At 32.3% G+C, this 17,406-nt stretch overlaps 3 protein-coding genes across 8 annotated transcripts; 2 read left to right on the top strand and 1 right to left on the bottom strand.

Moving 5' to 3' along the window:
* Positions 1-561: 561 nt before the first annotated feature.
* On the top strand, positions 562-7,429 carry LOC117231486 (adenylate cyclase type 9). 4 transcript variants are annotated; one of them, XM_033489970.1, is made up of 8 exons: positions 562-885; positions 1,404-1,703; positions 1,772-3,192; positions 3,270-3,524; positions 3,632-4,083; positions 4,166-4,321; positions 4,434-4,633; positions 4,706-6,386. In XM_033489970.1, exons 2-8 carry the CDS (start codon positions 1,414-1,416, stop codon positions 6,384-6,386), a joined length of 4,455 nt encoding a protein of 1,484 aa, XP_033345861.1. In that variant the 5' UTR covers positions 562-885; positions 1,404-1,413. The 4 variants fall into 4 exon arrangements, with proteins under 4 accessions (XP_033345861.1, XP_033345862.1, XP_033345863.1 ...); XM_033489971.1 differs by having other exon boundaries at positions 566-900; positions 3,632-4,079; positions 4,505-4,633; positions 4,706-7,429; XM_033489972.1 differs by having other exon boundaries at positions 568-900; positions 4,680-4,865.
* Positions 7,430-8,184: 755 nt separating this feature from the next.
* LOC117231487 (exportin-5) lies at positions 8,185-15,408 on the bottom strand. Of its 3 annotated transcripts, none has more exons than XM_033489974.1 (9): positions 15,297-15,408; positions 13,567-14,267; positions 13,177-13,485; positions 11,702-13,105; positions 11,344-11,604; positions 11,131-11,254; positions 10,708-11,044; positions 10,264-10,633; positions 8,185-9,635 (listed from the first exon to the last, which is right to left on the bottom strand). In XM_033489974.1, the coding sequence occupies exons 2-9, from the start codon at positions 14,251-14,253 to the stop codon at positions 9,474-9,476; spliced, it is 3,654 nt and encodes a 1,217-aa protein (XP_033345865.1). In that variant the 5' UTR covers positions 14,254-14,267; positions 15,297-15,408; the 3' UTR covers positions 8,185-9,473. The 3 variants fall into 3 exon arrangements, with proteins under 3 accessions (XP_033345865.1, XP_033345864.1, XP_033345866.1); XM_033489973.1 differs by lacking the exon at positions 15,297-15,408 and adding an exon at positions 14,916-15,106; XM_033489975.1 differs by lacking the exon at positions 15,297-15,408 and adding an exon at positions 14,832-14,896.
* Positions 15,353-16,977, top strand: LOC117231488 (nucleoporin Nup37). Its single transcript, XM_033489976.1, has 4 exons — positions 15,353-15,601; positions 15,963-16,160; positions 16,235-16,599; positions 16,688-16,977. Exons 1-4 carry the CDS (start codon positions 15,449-15,451, stop codon positions 16,938-16,940), a joined length of 969 nt encoding a protein of 322 aa, XP_033345867.1. The 5' UTR covers positions 15,353-15,448; the 3' UTR covers positions 16,941-16,977.
* The last annotated feature ends 429 nt before the right edge of the window (positions 16,978-17,406 follow it).

Genomic DNA, 17,406 nt, shown 5'->3' with positions numbered 1-17,406 from the left:
CACTACATCAGTCCTAAACAGTATTATTTATTTCAGAGTCTTTCATAGCATGGATTACAGGAGCTTCTAAAATCTCAAATCCACCATAGGCACCCCCACCTAAAAGAAACAAAGTATTTGAATATTTTTTGAATATGACAATAACACAAAATGAACTTCTCTATATTTACACTTTTCTTGTATTTTATGAAGATTATACATATGTGTAATATGTATATAATACTATATATATGGTATCTATAAAAATACCGATTAATTATAAATCCAAGTATATTAAATTTCGTATTATTTAGTAGTACTTTTACATGTCTATAAAAACTTGATATAAATGATAAACTTGACAAAAATAAGTATATGTACAAATACTTTGTGTAGTTACTGTGTATTGTATATATATATATATATTTATTATATAAATTTTATATCATTTAAGGTTGCACATACATTACAATGTCTTACATAACTGTGTCTTGAACTTCGCGGTAAATATTTCCCCATATCGAATATCGAATCTCTGTACGTTCAGTTCAGCCTAGTTTAGCTTATTATCTGTAAAGCACGAGTTAATTTTTAACGCATGAGCTTTCTAATCGTGGGCGCTGTCATCGATAGATTCAAGATGGCCATGGTGCATTACGGAAGAGAAAATTCGAAACGATCAAACAATAATTTTTAATTATACACAATAATAAATTGATTACAAGAAAAATTCGATTGAACTATTACTGATACGTATAATATTAATTTTTCTCGGTAACACTGAGAATACCAAACAAAAAGAATGAAAATGGCATTTTTTGAAGCGAGCTGATTTCAGGAAGAACCTCCGATGTCAGCGGGGAGGATGATTTTCTTAGTTTTGTGGCGATTTCGCCAGTGATCAAGGTGAATTGACTGGCTGTAAGTTTCTTGGTATTAAAGTTATCATACTTATACATGTACTTTATTTTTATTAAAGAATCATGTCATAGTGTTATAAAGTTAAAGAGCATGCTGTCATTTGAAAGAAATGATCTATAACCACCTTTTCTTAATAATTGTATAAATCCTATATGGAATATAATTTTTATAAGCTTATTTGTATCACGAAGAATGCAAAACTTTAAAAATTTGATTGTTACTTAAAATCATTGTTTTGTAGTAGAATACAGAAAATAATACATTAGTAGAATATGTTCTTAGATAATGTTTTATTTTGTAACAATAATTTTCTATGAAATTAAATTATAATGTATTTATTAAATTATATTGTTACAATTGTAATGTTGTAATTGTGTTTGTTTCCTTTTTTTTAATACATATATTGTAATAAAACTAGTTTCATTTTTAATATATAAATTTATAATATATAATATATATAATAATTTATAATAAATATAAATTTAGATTATGTATGGTTTTAGTGCAATTTAAATGTCAAGTATGACTCCTCCTTTAAATCGAAAACGAAGCTCATCTGTTAGTTTTACAAGAGCTAAGGATGATAGCGAAGATGCTACAGATGAAATTCATATATCTTTAGCACCATATATACAAACATATTTGGCACACAGTGGACAAGGACTTGGATGTTGTGGAATTAGCCTTCCAGTACCATTTGAACGTGCAGCTCCAAGATCTTGGTGGAATCCTAGATTTGATTCAGAAATACTTGAAGAACAATTTAAAAGGAGTGCCTTTCCACAAATTAGATTAAGATTCCGGTATATAATACACTGTTGTATACTTGTTAAATTCATAGAAGCAAATATTAATATATATTATTTTTTAGGTATGCTCTAACATATATTTTACTGGTTTCTTTGACATGGCTGGCATATTTTGTTGTAATTGGAGCAGAATACAATACTACAACATGGCCAGCTATAGCAGCAGTGTTCACTGCTATTGGAGCAATGGTATCAGCAGTCTTGTATCTAACACATAGTGATTATTATAAAAGTTATGTGTTACCAATTTCATTAGGAGTTGCATCCATGCTTTGCATCCTGTCTTTACTTTTTCTCACAATAGTACCACCCTATATAGATGGCTTAACTCTAGTCGGACATTTTGCACTCTGTTCTGAGATTTTGTTATTGATTTACACTGTCTTGCCAATGCCACTATATGCTTGTGTGGGAATATCGATGGTTTATTCTTTTCTATTTGAATTTTTGACTGCTTACCTATATGGTACAAAAAGTGCAAGAGAAGAATTTTTTAGCAAATATATTTTATTAAATACCTCGATAGAAAATGATGCCACTCTGAAAAATTTTAATATCAATCAATTTTCTAATGTGATGCACGGTGACAACGAATCTACGACTGCAAGTATGAAATTAGTATCGTATTCACAGGATTCAAAACTGTTATCTGCTCTTGGAATAAAGTCAAATCAAGAAAATATAGTTGGAAGGATATCTGGAGTTTTGAACGATACCAATGTTTTCAAGAACTTAAATTCCACTATAATATCAACAATAGCTAGTATTAATTCCACCATAAACGCTTCGTCTAATGATTTAGCCTCGAAAGGTGTAAACAACGCAACTTCGATATTTGAAGAAAGTGTACTAACTCATAAAAATGGTGAAATGTCAAACTATTTGTTAAGTAGCAACATATCTAACCGATCATTTTCGGACGATTATTTTTCTACGAGTCTTGGAATAAGAATCTTAATGCAGATCTGCATTCATCTGATAGGTATACATATTTTAATAATGACTTTTGTAAGGATGCGTGGTACTTTTATGAAGGTCGGGCAATCACTGTTGGTCCGGCGTCAGCTCGAAATGGAGAAACAACTTAAAGAGAAGATGATTCACTCAGTAATGCCGCCTAAAGTCGCAGATTGGTTAATGGCAGAAAGTGAACGTGAAAGAGAACGGGAGGATTCTTTAAAAAAAGGTTCGATACCGTCCAATAATACAGATATTCGCTCATTGTTTCGACCATTTAATATGCATTCAATGGAAAATGTTAGTATCCTATTCGCTGATATTGTTGGGTTTACACGAATGAGTTCCAATAAGACTGCAGAAGAGTTGGTAGGCATTTTAAATGATCTTTTTGAAAGATTCGATGATTTATGTGAACATCATGGATGTGAGAAAATTTCTACATTGGGAGACTGTTATTACTGTGTAAGTGGATGCCCAGAACCAAGGCCTGATCATGCAAAATGTTGTATTGAAATGGGATTAGGTATATTTTCTTCCTTTTTTACTGAATTATAGAAATGAAACATTTATATGAAAAATAATTAATGTGTGTTTTTACAGCCATGATAGAAGCTATAAAACAGTTTGATATTGAGAGAAGAGAAGGTGTTAATATGAGAGTTGGAGTGCATACTGGAACTGTACTCTGTGGAATAGTAGGTACTAAAAGATTTAAATTCGATGTCTGGTCTAATGATGTAACTCTAGCAAACAAACTAGAAAGCACGGGAAAACCAGGAAGAGTTCACCTAAGTGAAAAAACATTAAATTTCCTCGATGATCGATATATTACAGAGGAAGGGGATTTAATAAATGGTATTGACATTATTATTATATGGGAGTAGAAAACTCCTATGAATAGAAAAGTTGTCTGAGTGTACTTAATCATATAAAACTTTCTAGAAATATGTATTATATTACAGGTATTAAAACTTATTTTATCAAAGGCCGAAAATCAGATTTCACCAATCAGTTCATAATGAATATTACATCTCCGACAAGTATATCGCCTTTGATGCAATCGCGTCATCGTCTGGCCTCTTGTAATAGCCAATCTAAATCCAAATATCATTACCTCCATATGGTTACTAATACAAGTAATTATAGAATGAAAGCAAATTCTTTGCCAAGTATTCTAGATTCCGAAAACGGAGATACTGATACCGCAGATGAAAAGGGGAACGCAAATAAAAGTCCGATATCTGTTGCCAGTTATGGAAAGAAAAAAGCGCGAAACAAGCCGTGGAAATATTTACAACGACAACGAACTACCGAGGAAATGACACCTTTAGAAATGGAAGAACCCAAAGCAATTATTGTCGACAAATCAAAAATTGAATCTCAATCATACGAAGATCGCAATGGATTTAGGCAGGTCAAAATCGTGTCGATAAAAGATTTTGTTTTAATTTTCAGCTGCATTATCTCATTCGTATATAAGTTGTATTTCTTTACAGAATACGTCTCAAAATGAGATTGAAATGGATCCAAATCCTGTACCTTCTAGTCCTTTATTGTCTGGTCAAGAGCCACTCAGTCGTGCCTCTTCTATGTGCAGTAGGAAAGATTCCGGAATTAGAAGTAATAGCAGACGTAGTAGTATACAACAGCAGGTATAACTTATAATTAATGATAGAAATTATATTAGAGATACTTCAATACAATAAAGTTTCAATAATAGTCAGCATGTTCCCTTTCCTCCTGCAGTTAATTTTCATATTTTAGTTATTTTTGATGAACGGCATGGCTCAAGGAGATTTATTAGCACACAGAGTGAGTGGCTATTATACTTCTAGTTCGACATTGAACTCTGTTCACGAGCCGTCGTCTTCAGTACCACCCTATCCATTTCCTCCAGCAGTCACGGATACCTTTGGTGCATGTTTTCACAAATTAAGAAAACAATCTGACCTACAGTTAATCAGGTAAGTAAATCAACTTCACTTTATAGGTTTAAAGATTATATTATAGTTCATATGATTTTATTTTTCACGAAGGTGCGTTCAAGATAATGTAAGTTCTCAACGATCATACTTCGTGAAACCTCCACTTTCAAGTATGACACTCTTTTTCAAGAACAAAGAAATGGAAAAGGAGTATAGAGAAAATGCTCATAAGGTTAGCGAATGTATCAGTGGAAATCCACCTACTCTGGCTACCTCGAGATTCAATACATACTTTGATATTCTGATATCGGCGTTGGTTTATACTGCCGTTACAGTATCGCTCTTTTTAATTTGCGATCCAACGTTATATTATATGATTTTTTTTGTATCTGCTGCTACCATTCAAATTATAGCGGTATTGCTTTGTGTTCGTCAACTTTTATATCCGGATATGGTCCATGCAACGTTGACGCAGCGAATTTTCAAATTCTTTTCACAATGGTACCCGTGGCATATATGCGGTGCAATTCTTGTCGGCTTACCGATTACGTCAATTCTTCTCAATTATACGTGCAGTAACTTTCATAATTTGAACAATTTCGAATATTATTATGGTTACTTAATCGTTGTTGGTATAGTTCATTTTTGTAATTTCACGCAACTCAATTGTTGGATGAAAAATTTCTTGGTAACATTCATGGGTGTATTGTTTCTTTATCTTGTAATGTATCATCTATTATATGATCAAGAAAATCTCGGTAATCAATTCATTAATAACTCGCTCAATTACTCACAAGCCATGATAAATAAACGTGCCATTGGCTTAATCAGCAATCAATTTAATGAAATTATGGCTAAAAAAGGATTCGATAATACTCCTGATTTGTTATTAAATTCCACAATAAAGCTCACCCTTATGAGATTAAAAGAGGCAGAAATCAGATATCATAAAAGATTATACAATTCCGAGATTTTTTTAGATCTGATACTTTTACTTTTGTTAGTTTGGTTTTTAAATCGTGAATTTGAAATTAGTTATCGGTTAAGCTTTCACGGAAACGCGGTAGCCGCACGAGACAAAAGCCGTGTACAATCTATGAAAAATCAAGCCGATTGGCTTTTACACAACATTATACCAAAATATGTTGCTGATCAATTAAAAACCACTGCTAAATATTCACAAAATCATAAAGCTGTAGGAATTATTTTTGCAAGCATAGTGAACTTTAATGAACTCTATGATGAATCTTATTTGGGTGGAAAAGAATATTTGCGTGTGCTTAACGAACTTATTGGTGACTTTGACGAGTTGTTAGAAAAGCCAGAATTCTCGAACGTAGAGAAGATTAAAACTATCGGTAGCACATTTATGGCAGCAAGCGGTTTAAACCCACAAGTTAGGCAACAAAGTGAACATGAATATATGCATCTGTTTCAATTAATAGATTTTGCCATGGCGATGCATAAAGTAATAAACGATTTCAATCGAGAATTGCTAGGTTTCAAATTAATATTGAGAATTGGCTTTAATTATGGCGACGTAACTGCTGGAGTGATCGGGGCAACAAAGTTGTACTATGATATCTGGGGTGACGCTGTAAATATAGCATCTAGAATGGATTCGACTGGAGTCGCTGGAAGAATACAAGTGGCCAAGAACTCTTTAGATATACTCTCGGAGCGATACGAGTTCGAACCACGTGGCCAAGTCTATGTTAAAGGAAAAGATAATATGGACGTGTTTTTATTAATAGGGGAAAAAGACGATATTAATACAACGACAAACACTTAACAGTTTTTGAATCCCTAATGATGGGAAGAGTCGATTGTTTATAAATTTAATCGTTTGCACGTTACACTTATATCGAGCATATGATCTTTTCCAGATCAGGCTTCTAGCGATATTTCGATCTCGTTAAGAATTGTATGAATTTTTACGGTATAATGTACCGTCGACGTTACACACGTTAAAAACGTACCTTACTCTTTAATTGCTCGCTCATTAAAGATATTTATTCTTAACGAAATATTCACTGTATTTTTTTACATAATTTAAGAGCATCAGATGCGAGATCTACCAAAACCTATCTTTATAAAAAAAAAAGTACAAAATCAAATCGTTTTGAAGAAATAAAATTTTGTCTTAACAATTGTTGCGAAAAATCTATCGAGACAAATATAGTACGCATCTTCATTGTTTATGTGCTGAATGTACGAACGAACTATGCGAATGAGCGGATGAACGTTATATGAAGTGACCGAGCTTGGTCGTTGTCAACAGTTCCTAATATAAAATGTGTGACTTATTAGGTAACTATTAGTTATCATCGTAAAAAACTTTCTAATATTTTCTTTCATTAATCCTTCTGATTCATATAAGATTATACGACTTGGTTCCTTTCATAACGTGAATAACAGATCAGAACTATTTATATTTAAACATGAAAATATGTCAAATCATTTGCGAAGTATGAATATTATATTGAAGTATCTCGAGAATCTTAAAACATTCTTCAAGACTTATTTCTTCAGTTTAAACATTATAACACAGCTTCTATACTTGTTCTAGCTACAAGCACTCGTTCGGTATACATATATTGTTTCTCGTTAATTTTTCGCACGATAGATAGTATATTTAAAAGAAATCTGTTTTAAGATTGCTATGGTTCTCGAAAACTTATTGTTAGTACTCAATGATTCCATGCAAAGCTTTGTATTCTATTTTAGTTGAACTTACAGTAGAAATTAATTCAGTGGTATCTCTTGTCGTAACATTGTTTCAGGATTTGCTGCATGGACTACCGCATCAATAATAAAATCGTACTTTATAAATTATCATTCCGTCATTCTTTAATCTAATATTTTACTTTATTTTCTCTTTCTTTCTTTCCTTTTCTTTTAAATATCGGTAAAAAGGTATATAAGACGATATAAAAATAGTGAAATATTTTCGGCATTTGACTGCAGTTGTACTTCAGACAATTTTTAGAAATTTAATACATGAACCCCTTTCAATGTCTCATTTTTGTAGGCGCATACATACATATGTATAAAAATTACAAAATGTGTGTTGGACTCTGGCATTGTCTTATTCGTACTTATGTTGAAACATGTTAACAGATCTTGCAATCTTCACGAAATTATAATTACAGGTGTAAGCAAATTAATGGAGTATTGATAGGCAAAGTATATTAATTTTATTGTTATCTTAATGTGCGTACTATCGCGTATATTGGAGAAAAATTGTTAAACTCTAAAGCGATAATTAGTTCAACTAGTAATAAAATTTGAAATCGATTAAAAACTTGTATTCTATTTATATTAATCTCAATAGTATTTTGTTGGAAAATATAGTTCTTTATGAATTTTATTTTATAACATATGTGATGTTAATACGATACGCAAATTGACCGTATTTATATATAACAAGATATAATTTAATATTAAATTTTCGTATTTTAACTGTCATTCAAATACATCGAATCAACGGAAAACTCTCGTGTAGTTTAAAATTTTGTTTATGCCTAGCATTATAAATCTTTTAAATAGCATAGTCTCTATCGCGATAGTACTTCATTTTTTGTTAACAATCTCCGTCAAGTTAGTTCTGAATCCGTGATATGATTGTCACGTATTAAATGATTATTAGTATCTATAATTTTATGTAAAATATCGTCGTTATTTTTGATGTGTAATGGAAGTCATGTAAAGTACTAATCCATTTTTATGCGATAGCTACAATGCTGCATTATTCACAGTAATAAAATAAAATTAACTAAAATAATTAAAAAATAACAACGAAATCTGGAAATATTACATTCAATTTACATATAAGTATCTGAAATGCTGCATTATTTTAAATTTCAAAGGATAAATAAAAGTCGCATTTAATGACGATAACATGACCTGAACAAAAGATCATTCTATTATTAAATATCATCTTAAATGAAGCTTACTTTATGCATGCTTTTGAAATGCCCAAATAAAATTTTTACAACTAAATCCATATGAAATAGCACTTTTAAAATGTGCTGAGAAACATACACATTTTGCTCCTGATTAAAAACAATTATAATCAATTCGAATACAAATTTTTGTACCAAATCGTAAAATTGTTTTATATAAATCAACAACCTTTGTATTATACATTAGCAAAATATTGTTTACAAAACTGTATTACATTGCGTAATTGTGGAAAACCATCTTGTTTTACATTATTACAAAAAATTTATAAATCCAAAGAAATAGTAATAAATGCGTAAGACTTAATATACAATTATTCGATAATCTATTTAGATTTGTTTGTAATTTGTCTTATCATACGTGCTAAATGTTCTTCTTTAACGACGAATATCTTCTTATATTACACGTGCGTATGGATACGCATCACGCATACAATACATACATACACACATGCACGAACGCGCGCACACCCTGAATATTCGAGAAACACAAAGTTTTTTTGTGTATATTGTAGTCCCGAGTTAAAAATAAGTGGACTTCATACATAAAACCGATTGCTGTCTTTTTGACTTTTCCCTTTTCTGCTTTTTATAAACTATTCACAATCGACATTGAACGCGCACGTAAGCGTATTTTCTTTTCATTTTATTCATTATTCGGTACATAAGTAAAATAGTTAAGTGTAACACTTTCGTCACAAGACTGTGTATGCGCGCGTCCAACTTTATGAATAATTTAAAAACAAAGTCCTAATTAAAACTAACTTATTCTATGAAGTCCTCTTATTTTAGTTACAGGATTCCCTTATGTATATAGTTCAATCTTTTTTTGTAGGAAATCGTTTTCACAACGATTTATTACTATTTATTAATTCAGACCATATGCATGCAGTATGGTCATCTAAATGGAGTTTCTGCTACGTAGGTCCTGCAAATAGAGCCGCAAACCCGCTATCAGTCGAATTCTCAGATACCTCATCTACGCGTACCGCTTGTTGCTTTCCAAAAACTTCTATACGTGGTAAATTATCTATCTTAACTTCCTTACGAAACAATTGACCAACACTTCGACCAATAAGCTGCAACGAAAATTGTATGATATACAGGGTGAATCACCCAACTGATATGATACGATTTATGTAGTACATACTCAGGTATACTATGCTATGCAGATACTCACTTGTTTTTAGTATGCAACGATGCACCAGGAAAGTGCAATTGCAGTCTTTTTTTAAATGAAACTCCATAATTTTTCATTAACCATCTGATGCATTTTCTAATTCCCTACAAGAAAGTATTCAGGTCCTTGGGTGAAAAACTGCATATGAGAAACAAGGAAAAACGCAGGATGGAAGGCTTGTGTTTACGTTTTCCTTGCCTTTCATACACTAAATGTGGTCAAATTAAAATTGAAATATCTTTTAAACTCAGCATTTTTCCACCTAAGTATAATACTTTTTTGTAGAGATTCATAATGGTTAACCAAAAATTATAGAAACCTATTAAAAAAATGCAACTGCACTCTCCCCGTGCATTATTGTATGCACTAAAAAAAAAAGTGAGTAGCAAACATAGATCTTATCATGGCATTTCATTTTTCTCTATCTTCAATGAAATCAGAACTACAGCCCAGTCCAGTTCTATGGACATGCAGCATCGTGTATACCCTTCAGTACACTATTTCTATTTTTAATATGTAAATCTTACCTGATTTGTAATTTTCTTGAAAAGATCTTTCTTTCCTTTCTCAACCTTATTTCCTTTAGTACTAACTACAGCCATCTTTTCGTCGAAACGTTGCAAATCCGTAGGATTAACACCCGGAATTTGCTGCATTACTTCGATAATAGTGGGGAATTTAGGTCGTAAACATTCGTAGACTTGTGCACCCAAGGTAATAAGAGAACCTTGATTCGCTTCGTGTTGCCCGTGAAGTTGTAAACCTTGAAGAATAGCTACCATAATATGAGCAGCCATAGCTGGTGTTAAACTGCCATCACCTGCCAATGCTCGTACAACTGGTCCAGTTAACATTGTAGCCTTTAGACTAGCATTCGAATCGTTCCAAGCTAAAGCCCTAGATGTAGCAATAGGATTTCACTTAAAATTAATTCTACTATAGATTAAATATCAAATAAGACATTGGATTACCCTAAAACGCATAGAACAACACTGTGGCACGTAGATGGATGACGAAGAACAACAGCTCCCAATTCACTAACAACTTCGGCAACTATACTATTTCCACGTGACGAAGGAGGATCTATAGCCATGCCACCACTATCTTGTTCCATTGTGTCAGGAGGCGTTGCATCACTAGCAGCACCACCAACGAGAGCTACTTTCAACACGTCTACAAAATCTCTCGTCAAATTTCGATTTAGCATATCAGTAATAACTTCTTGTGTATCTGTATTTTCTTCATCCAAACCACCAGATTCGTAGAGGTGTGCGATGTACTGCCATTTTGCGCTTAACCTTTGACACACTGTAAAAAAAGGATTTAAATTAAGATGTATTTAAATAAAAAATTAATAAAATCCATGTGATAATAAGAAGATAAAAAGATCGTACTATGCGTAGAAACATGAGCCAATACAGGTACAAGAACGCTTTCGTAAAATGCAGGTGGACAGGAATATGTGAACGGTTTCATGAAGACGCGTATAATTGGTCGCAATCTATAATCTGGAATCATCTGAAAGAAACACATACAGCTGTCATTAGGATACAGAATAAATAATTATATTTCTGTTATAGTATACGAAAAAATATAAGAAAAGTTACCTCCATATTAGAAAAAACTGAATTGATGAGAGCTGGTGCTAAACCAGGTAATTGATAGAAATCTCTTCCAATCATGTGACATCCACTTCCTAACATATGATAGCACAAATCATGAATAGTAGTAAGAAACGATTGCATTCGAACTAAAGCCGTAAATGAAGACTGATCAGGTTCAGAAGCTCGTTCATTATCATTTGTTACATTTAAACCTAACAGGTTTGCTTTTTCTGCTTCTAATAATTCATGAGCATTTTTATATCCCTAATAAAAATATATAAAAAACATTAGATATTCCTCTATGAAATTACTCAATAAAATAAAAGAAAAGAAAAATATTTATTATTAGTGTCTTTATTACCTCTGATAAAGCTGCTGAAGCAGTAGGTATGAATAGAGCATTCATTGTTCTGAGCAATGCAAAAAGTGTTGGCAGTATAGGAATTACATGTGGTGTAGCAGGATTTCTATACACTGGATTCCCACTTTCGCTGAGCGCGGCTACAAAACTGCCTCTTGCAGCACGATCTGGATCATCGGGGATGGAGCACCTTTTTACAACACACAGTATTGTACAAATACATATCATTAAATCGCTTCGATTCTGTCCTGCAGGGTCTTCCGCAATATTTTCAACCGGTGGTCTGTCTAAACCTACGAATCTCATTAATTCAAGTGGCCCTTTAAATGATTCAGATCCGAGCGCGATAAACTTGGCTGATGCATCACCAATTATTTCTGCAACGAATCTAGTCTGTCTTTCGTAATCACAGAAATGATTCGATATCAACAACAATGCTTCATAAAGCAAGGTAGTTTCCATCTTAGATAAAGGACTAGGTTCTCTCGCTAAACCCCGAACCATCGTATGTATTTGTTCAAAAACTGGGAGGAGTAGTAATGGATATTTCAGACTAATTTTAACCATGAGACTCGCCGCATGTCGCCTTACATTCTTTGCTGCTCTAGATCGAGTACCTTTTGTTTCACCAGGTGCTTCAAATATCAGAGCAGCAAAGATCTTCTCCAGAACTCTGGGTAGGATAGCAACTCCTGGCATAGCCATTGAACCAGTTGACATAGATAAGAACACGAAGAGAGCACTGATGCAAGAAAGTAATGCAGATAGTAACCAAGGATCTTGTGGAGAATAACCAAGGCATAATTCCAACAATTGAAGACCAGTTTGTACACTTGGTCGTTCGTTGATTAATAGAATTCTGGATACAACAGAATCCAAGGCTTGTGCAAGAGCTTCCCATTCAAGGTATTGTGGATCATTTTGGTCACTTTGATATCGAAGATCCGCCATTCCCTTCGTTATTTTGGCTGTTAACCACTGTTGTACGTATGTAAATGTTACCAGAGGAGCTACCATCGTGGCTTGTCGAAATCCTTCCAATAAATCGGTTCTGAATCGATGAAGAAAGACATTGAACTCTTCCACTGAATCATAATCCGCGAGACAATATGCGCTCATTCCATTAGCTTGTCTACCTTGTGGATATGCTACTTTTATTAATTTTGGAGCTGTATTTTCTACATATTTTGGTATGTAAGTCAACAATAATTGATCTTGTTTTATCTGTTCATGTTTAAACAGCATTATCCAAATTACATTTGCCATATGTGTTAATGTCAAACTTGAATACATAGTAAATGTCAACACAGTATCTAAAAATATGTTGAAATGTGTTGGTCGAATGCTAGAACTATCATCTTTACCCCAAAGTGTACAAAGTTGAGTTGCCATTCCAGTTAGCACCTAAATTAAAAATTAACATTTTTCATTACGTCTACATAAATAACAATGTTTTATGATAAATTGCAATTTACCTGTGTCAGCTTTTTTAAGAATAAATAATGGTTTTCATGAAATTCATTTGTTCCAGTGACAGGTGATGCCGCAGTTGCTGCTGTATAAATATATCTCAAAGCATCTTCAGAAAATAAAATCATTAATTGTTTTCTATCTTCGGCTTTCCCTTTGCGGTTTACAATTTGTAATAAACATTCAGCTGCTGGGCATTGAAATATTGGATCTCCCAATAGGAGACATAATATTTGTAATAATCTACCATCTTCTGCCATAACATGAGTAATTGAAATCCACTCTACAAAACCAGTTAACGTAGACAGTACTACCTATATCACAGAAAAATAATTTAATATATACAATTACAAACATTGATTGGAAAGACATAAATAACCTCATAACAAATTTACCTGTACAACTTTACTATGTGCTGCAGCTTCAGAAGTACAACCTAAACTATTCGTTTTTTGAAATTCTGAAAAATGTTGTTCCATTAATCTTAAAAAAAAGCTAAAAATTTCAGCCATATTTGTGTTAAGTGCTTGGTATATATCCTTTCTTCTTTGATTAGATTCTAGTGTTTGTAAAAGTGCAACATCCTCTACGAGTCTCAAAAACACCAGAAGAACTAATTCAGTTTGACTTTCACCCCTTGTACAAGCTTGACTAAGTTCAGCAAGCAGTGTAGGCCATTGTTGTGGCCATTCCCTCTTTATCATTTCTACCACAACACGAGATAGTGCATCTTTAATATGAGCTTCCTCTTGTAATAATGGTTCTGTACCTTCTTGAAGTAATTTCATTGCATTTTCCTTTATAAATATTTTTTCTGATTGAGATATTTGCGTCCATCTATATTTGATACAATGTTCCATAAGTTGTAATCCAAAATGCCTAACCACTGAACTTCTATTTGGAGCTCTCTGAGCTAGGTATAATCCACATTGTGCACATAAAGGAGATGATTCCTTAAATCGTTCACAAGCATTATATACTTCCAAACGTTGCTGTTGTGGAACATTTGGTGACATCATCACCTCCACTACTTGAGCAAGTTCTGCTGATATTTGGGCAACATTACCTACCCCGAACTCCATTCCTGCCTATTGCACTGTAATTGAAAGTAATAGTTATTTGTAAAAATAGAAAAAGCATAATATAGGTTTTTATCATTTCATACTTTTTTATTTCAATTTATATCAACATGTACACACAATATATATACATGAGTTTTATATGATATAAATTTAATGTGAACTTACATATAAAAGGTACAATTAGTAATCAAATACTTGAACTTTGAAGCATATGTGTAAAATATATTATCTATTTCTACTCCAAATGATAAAAACCATTAATACTTTTTTCTATCATCTGAAGCACTTTTATAAATACAATATATCAAGGTAAAATAATTTTTAATGACGACAAACACGATAGTCATAAACGTTCTAAAAATTTTTGTCAAAATGTTGAAATTATAAAAAAAGAAAAATAAGATCATGAGAAAAACAGTTAAATTTCGTAAACTGACATTCTGAAAATTTAAATTCGGAAACGAAGCAAACAGAAACGTGTTTGGTAAAAGATATCGTAGCTTCACACGTGCTACGAAGTTTACAGGTACTATGAAAAATTTAGGAAGAAATTAGATAATGTGAAATTGTGTAATTACAATGCAAGAAAAGCACGAGGTGAACCAGCTTGTAAAGTATGTGTAGTATGCCCTGGTAAGCATGCCTTGACAGAAGGTACCTACCTCGTAACGCGATCGTAGATCGAGACGGATCGAAGATACACGTTTGGCAAAAGTTCTGTCAATACGGCTTGTCAATTCATATCTGATGGTCAATTATTGAGTCAAAAACTCGCGGCGTGTGCAAGCGGTGATCTTATATTTAGTTAAATAAGTTCGCTTGCTGAGGGATATGCGGCACGTTGAACGATTACATATAGCATACGTAAAATACGTACTGCCCTCTAGATGGTTTAAATTCGACCTAACCTCATCTTATAGCGCGCGTGCATGTTTTTTATGTTTATATGAATTGCAATTCCGATTACAATGGAATGTCATATAGCGTAATAATAGTATAAAAATATTAATGAACCAAAAAAGAGATTCGTTATGATCATTTACCTTTCATATATATTCGTTGATATTTTCTTCGTTGCAATCTCCGAATTAATACAATCCAGCGAGGAAGTTTTATAGGTTATGCCGGTGATCTCTTGTTGATCATAATACGAGCTCATCTCTTATATTGAAGAGAATAATACGAATACGAATACATGATGGACGAAGCTTTAACTACACCACCTACATATCAGTTGCATTTTTCTAAACAGATATATTGCGTTGAGTTATCTCCTTACGAATGGTCTCAACATCTAATTTGTGTCGCTTTAGCCGAAGAAATTGTCATCGGTACTATTAAATTTCAGGTAAAGTCATTAAGTTTCATTATACGTGTATTATTGGGTATTTCAATTTACAAAATTTACATAATATACCTGCTTGATATTTCATGAAAATTACTTTTTATGACAAAAAGTTAAAAAAGATATAATCTACAACTTATCTTCTAATTGGATATAAAAATACATGAATGAGAAAATAAAATAATATAGTGAAATTTTACTTGTTATCTCTGAAAAACAGTCATAGATGTTCAGAATATATGTTTTAGTTTTATGAAAACGTTAATCACTGCAAAAAATAATAGTTATGGAATATAATAAGATTGCAAGAAAAACATTTTTAAATGAATAATAACTATTATTATTATTATTATTGTATAATAAGGATGAAGATGAAACAGTGGAAGATATTGCTTATAAACCTTTTAGAACATTTCGTCATGATACTAGACCACATGCTATTGCTTGGAGTCCAGAAACCTCCTTGAGTGTTGTACCGAAAGTTTTAATGTTCTGTGTTGCTGGAGCAGATTTTAAAATAAGATTATATAGCAGTGATCTGAATGAAAACACTGTATGCCAGGTGAGATTAAAGAATTATAATAAATGCAACTTATTTTTTATGAATCAATTTATTGACATTTCTTTTAATACAAGATGGAAGGACACAAGGATTATATAAATTCAATTTGTTATGAAACCGAAGGTGAATTATTGGCTTCTGTGTCTGATGATCACACTTGTAAACTTTGGGCTGTAAAAGAAGATGAAAAATGTATATCTACATTTTACTTAACATCTCCAGGAATGAGTGTGAGTTTTCATCTTGAAAAATCTGGCAAGCTCCTTGTTGGTGAAAAAAATGGATTGATTCATATGTATGATGTACGCAGTCAGCAAGCAATTATGTCTTTAGATACAGATATTGTTCCCTTAATGTCTATTGATTGGGGACCCAACCCATTAAAAGTTGCAGCTATAGCAGCTGGAAAGCTAATTTTATGGGATATATCCAAACCTAGGTAATGCACAGTAAAATAAATTTAAAAATTAACCAATGAACAAAATAATAATTATAATATATTTTGTGATAATTTTTGTTACTTTCAGTCCACCTTTAGAATCAAAACCTCTTCACATTGAAGGAGGTTTAATAGTGAAGTTCTTCCTTGGCTATGAAAATTTTGTAGCAAGTATAGGCAGACCAGACAATTTATTAAAGGTAACAAATATAAAAACTGAACAAGAAATAATTTGTGGGCAAGTTAAATTAATAGGTGGAATAACGTGCCATTATAAATTACCATATGTCTGCGCGACAAGTGACAGAGAAATTCGTTTTTGGAAAATAACTTCAAATTAAAAAGAAAAATATTTTATTACAAAAAACTGACTTTTTTATTAATAAAAAAATGTTTTCTAATTATAAACAATTTTTATAAATTAAAAGTCATATTACCTAATTTATCAATATTCATTTAAATAAATTGTATTTCATAGAATTATGTTTAATATAACATTACAATATTCTATAAGACGTGCAATACATTAACCCATTTGCATCCAAACGCGGATTAATCCATGCGCTGCGACTGTCTTCTATCACTAAGCGCGCATTATTACGCGATATTCTACAAGAGATATGGCAGCGATAAAATGGAAGGATAAAAAAGATGTCGTTTTACTAACAACTATGCATAGCTTAGAATTTGCTGAAACGAAGAGAACAAACCGATATATTGGACAAAAATGTGTAAAACAACAGTAGTAATTGAATTCGGGCGCCGCCCCACGGAGAAAACCATAAATATTGGAGCCGGCATCAACGT

The sequence above is a fragment of the Bombus vosnesenskii genome, unplaced genomic scaffold (genome assembly GCF_011952255.1).
Source record: "Bombus vosnesenskii isolate JDL3184/JDL3185 unplaced genomic scaffold, Bvos_JDL3184-5_v1.1 scf7180000013272, whole genome shotgun sequence".
In the NCBI taxonomy this organism is placed as follows: Eukaryota; Metazoa; Arthropoda; class Insecta; order Hymenoptera; family Apidae; genus Bombus; species Bombus vosnesenskii.
This window is presented reverse-complemented; position numbering and strand designations above follow the sequence as displayed.